The sequence below is a fragment of the Solanum verrucosum genome, unplaced genomic scaffold (assembly GCF_900185275.1).
Source record: "Solanum verrucosum unplaced genomic scaffold, falcon-dt-bn FXZP01000220.1, whole genome shotgun sequence".
Lineage (NCBI taxonomy): Eukaryota > Viridiplantae > Streptophyta > Magnoliopsida > Solanales > Solanaceae > Solanum > Solanum verrucosum.
In genome coordinates this window covers 758,474-762,884 of record NW_026020308.1, presented here as the reverse complement: position 1 = coordinate 762,884, position 4,411 = coordinate 758,474, and the positions used below count along the sequence as shown (strand labels likewise).

The 4,411-nt window shown below is 39.5% G+C and overlaps 1 protein-coding gene across 2 annotated transcripts; it reads right to left on the bottom strand.

The window, feature by feature from the left end:
- Positions 1-357: 357 nt before the first annotated feature.
- LOC125835124 (phosphomethylpyrimidine synthase, chloroplastic) lies at positions 358-4,026 on the bottom strand. 2 transcript variants are annotated; one of them, XR_007443393.1, is made up of 6 exons: positions 3,667-4,026; positions 3,309-3,436; positions 1,741-2,567; positions 924-1,606; positions 698-800; positions 358-536 (listed from the first exon to the last, which is right to left on the bottom strand). XR_007443393.1 is itself a non-coding variant. In XM_049514261.1 (5 exons), exons 1-5 carry the CDS (start codon positions 3,972-3,974, stop codon positions 791-793), a joined length of 1,956 nt encoding a protein of 651 aa, XP_049370218.1. In that variant the 5' UTR covers positions 3,975-4,026; the 3' UTR covers positions 595-790. The 2 variants fall into 2 exon arrangements, 1 of the variants encoding a protein (XP_049370218.1); XM_049514261.1 differs by lacking the exon at positions 358-536 and having other exon boundaries at positions 595-800.
- Positions 4,027-4,411: the final 385 nt, after the last annotated feature.

Below are 4,411 nucleotides of genomic sequence, written 5' to 3'. Positions count from 1 at the left end.
CATATAATAAGACATACTTACCCTGAACCTATTGACTCTAGATCCTGAATTCGTAATATTGATTTTAAAATATGAAGGTATATTTGCAATTGAGTCATTCATATTACCAAGTGTTCAATTGTCCAACCAAGACTAGAGTAGTAACCATGAGAAAATTGGTCAATTGTAAGTAGCCCATCGTGTCTCAGAGGCATACACGACTGTGCCTTACCAACAAGGGTTGTGATGGAGTGATAAATACCCCTTTACTATCAACCAAAGGTGTCAAATTCGAGCTCTGTTATGTACAAAGTGCGCGAATCTATATTTAGTCAGGCCTCAATGCGGTACAGGACACCAAAAAAACAAACAATACAAGATGGTGAATAAACTGGTCCTGGCAAAGAGCAGGATCAGCTTAATTTTGAATTTTCAACCATTTCGGAGAATCTCCATCCCTGTGCAAGCAAGAAAAGAAAATTGCACACTCCCTACGCAGGAATTATCCCGTTCAGGTTCAAAGGGACTTTCTCAGCCTGATCAGTCAGCATTTGAAGCTGATTCAGACACCCCCGGTGCTTTCTCGTGTCAATAAAACTTAAAGATATAAGAGACTGAACACAAGAAAATACGCGTTTTCTTATTACTAACAAAGGAGAGTTTCATTGAACAAGGCCGTTGTCTCAGTTTATTTAACAATACCAAACTAGATACTTACCTAACACTTGATAATGAGGCTCCTACTACCGCCTCCTGGACTGGCCGATGGAGCTGTGATCACTTCAGAAATCTCTGAGCCAGTTTTCGAGCTTTATATATTCCTGAAATTGTATTCATTAAGGTAAGCTATAGGAGCTTAAATTGGAATACACAAAGACTCTGCATTGCGTTGCAAGGTAACAAATACGAGTGTCTTCAAAGGACTTGCAGAATGTAATACTCACCTTTGGCTCTTCAAAGAGTTGATGTAATTTTCTGGCAAGTAGATCTCACCGCCAACCTCACCGTGTTGTTCCCCACTAATGGTTTTTTTAGCAGCTTGAAATGCTGCACTCATAGCATCCATGCCCTGCTGAATGGCTTCCTCTGCATTTCCATAACCATGATTTTCAGCATACTTCCTTATATCTTCAGTTATTTTCATAGAGCAAAACTTAGGCCCGCACATTGAGCAGAAATGTGCCACTTTAGCCCCATCGGCTGGTAAAGTTTCATCGTGAAAGGACATTGCAGTAACGGGGTCCAATGACAAAGCGAATTGGTCCATCCATCTGAACTCAAATCTTGCCTTGCTAAGTGCATCATCCCAAGCTTGAGATAGCGGGTGACCTTTTGCAAGATCAGCTGCATGAGCAGCTATCTTGTATGATATTACCCCTGTCTTCACATCATCGCGATTAGGCAGACCAAGATGCTCTTTTGGAGTGACGTAACACAGAAGTGCAGTCCCGAGTGCTCCTATATTTGCTGCACCGATGGCTGAGGTGATATGATCATATCCGGGAGCTATATCAGTTGTCAATGGTCCAAGAGTGTAAAATGGTGCTTCATTGCACCACTCTAGCTGTTTTTGCATGTTCTCGGGAATCTTATGCATTGGTACGTGTCCAGGCCCTTCATTCATAACCTGAAATCAAACACAATGTTTGTCATCAAAGCGTTACCAATTAGCAAGGTAACTCAAAACTGATATTCAGGTGAAGAAATAGACAAACAAAAAGCTAATTATTGAAACAGAAATAGACAGCATTAGTGATTTACCTGTACATCCTTTTCCCAAGCTCGGCGAGTCAGCTCCCCTTGAGTCAAGAGCTCAGCAAACTGAGCTGTATCATTTGCATCATAAATTGAACCAGGTCTCAGTCCATCACCAATTGATAACGATATATCGTACTGATTACAGATGTCAAGTATGTCATCCCAATGTTCATAAGCGAAATTCTCCTTGTGATAAGCTAAGCACCACTTTGCATGAATTGAGCCTCCACGAGAAACAATTCCGGTCATCCGTTTTGCTGTCAGTGGGATGTACCTAAGAAGGACTCCGGCATGGATTGTGAAGTAATCAACACCTTGCTCAGCTTGTTCAATTAAGGTCTCTCTGAAAACTTCCCAACTCAGATTCTCAGCAATGCCGTTTACTTTTTCTAGTGCTTGGTAAATTGGCACAGTGCCTACTGGTACAGCAGAATTACGCAAGATCCACTCACGAGTCTCGTGGATGTGACGACCAGTAGAGAGATCCATAATCGTATCTGCACCCCACATTGTTGCCCATTGAAGCTTGTGAACTTCTTCTTCAATCGAGCTTACAACAGCAGAGTTTCCGATGTTGGCATTGACTTTCACTAAGAACTTTCTTCCTACTATCATTGGCTCCAACTCAGGGTGCTTCTTGTTTGAAGGGATGATTGCACGGCCTCGAGCAACTTCTGACCTCACAAATTCCGGATCCATTTTTTCACGAGCAGCACAGTATGCCATTTCCTCAGTTATGATTCCCTGCTTAGCATAGAACATTTGAGTATACCTTGGTCCTCCTAACTTCTCCCTCCTGTTAATCCACTCTGTGCGCAGCTTGGGAAGTCCTATTTAGATGCATAATTATTATGTATATAAATAGATTATGTTCTAAATCATAATGTAAAAATCACAACATGATATTTAGCTTAATGTTTCATTTGACATAAAGTACAAACAACTTTCATTCAAAAGGTTGTCTTCAGCAGAGCGAAAAGAATATATGCAAGGCTCGAACAGATGAAAAGAAAGAAAAAACAAATGTGGAAACTGATAGCTAATAATACAAAAGATAAACTACGAAGCATCAATCCCATATTAGTTATGGTTGACTATATGAATCCTCACTATCTATGTCGCTCCATTTAAACTCGTCTCAATCCAATGGTTAAAAGAATAAGGTTCTATAGCACTAAGAGGTTTCTATATTGGATTATTTCGCCCTAGTATATAAATCTCTGAAAAGACTAAAACAAATATTGTACTTCAAGTAAACAAACCTACATGACGAAAACTTACTTTCAACTAATTGGTATCGCCTATATTGGATCATTTTAAGAGCTAATAATATTCAAGATCTTTTTAAAAGAAAACAATTATGAAATAAGGATGAACATCCAAGATCAGATAATTCAACTTCCAAGAATCGAAAATAGAAACTTCATCGTAAGGCAACCTTTTTGGTTAAACAAATTAGTAAGCAGATACCAGTAACATTTATCTAAAAGATTATTGAAAACTCTGCATTCATACTTGGTTATGATGCTATCATCAAAAGGAACAAGGGGAGATATAGTTAATAGGCATACCAACACGCGGGTTTACACCCTGAGGACCACTGGTATCATAAGTGTCAAAATGTGGTTCATCCCCGGAAAGATGGATACGTCGAAATGGAACTTTGAGCACTTGACCAGTTTCTTCATGCATAACTTCACTGCAAATCGCACATTCAACTAATAAACATTTCGCGAACCAATGAGCTTAAAGATTTGGAATAAAGCATGTGTACTGCATTTCTGTTGTGAAGCTATACAATGAGATTTTGATATCAAAGAGATGTCTCAATAGTATACTACTGTTACAAATTCCACATACTGAATTCTCAACAAATATTGTTATCTCGAAGAAATATATAAGCAAAGACATGAGGGATTCTAGGCAGACCTGTATTCCTTGGAGCTTTTCGGAAAGCATTGTTCGAATGCTGGAAGTGGCAGGAAATCAGGAGCATTAGGATCAACAGTGTGCTTTGGTTTTGTCTTCTCTTTATTATCAGTACTGGGAGGATCAAAGGTTAGTGTTGCTCTCGGGCTTGAAAAAGCATTGAAACGCGTCTCCCTTCTCCTCGTAACAGCAACTTGCCCCGTCAAATCGAACCCTGGCAAGAAGGAACTTCTTGGAACATTTACTTGTGGATGATTGTTCCCTTTCTTGCATAGGAGTGATGTCAAAGCAGTTTGGACAGACGCCATCTTTCTATCAACGTCTAAAGATAACAAAGCAATTGTGTCACAAATTTAGTACTATAAATTCATTCATATATAAGCAGAATGAGAAAACAAAACACATATTTAGAACAAGTCATGCTTGTAATGATACAACAAAAAGTGAGTGATGCTACTAGTTGAATATCACAAACCAAAATGGCAAACGAATCTCTGAGACTACAGAATTTGTAGCTAGATCATATGTTATAGCAAAAAGTACTTGGTATATATATATATTTTATGACAAGCGAAACACACAACTGCTATTCTTTGGGTGCGCACAGGGTAAAACCCCCACACCTATGCAATCTATGCAATAACTTGCAAACCACACAGGAGAGGGAACCCGCACTAGACAAGCCCGGTGTGACGAGCTCGACCCAGAAGACAAACCCCTTGATTTCGCTGGCAAGGAGTTTCGA

Bases quoted from the DNA above. Each gene is read 5' to 3' on its own strand.
- LOC125835124 (XM_049514261.1), bottom strand. From the start codon at position 3,974: ATGGCGTCTGTCCAAACTGCTTTGACATCACTCCTATGCAAGAAAGGG. The intron at 2,568-3,308 runs GTATGCCTATTA...GCATCTAAATAG, and splicing joins GGGTGTAAACCCGCGTGTTG to GACTTCCCAAGCTGCGCACA. The intron at 1,607-1,740 runs GTAAATCACTAA...GTTTGATTTCAG, and splicing joins CTTGGGAAAAGGATGTACAG to GTTATGAATGAAGGGCCTGG.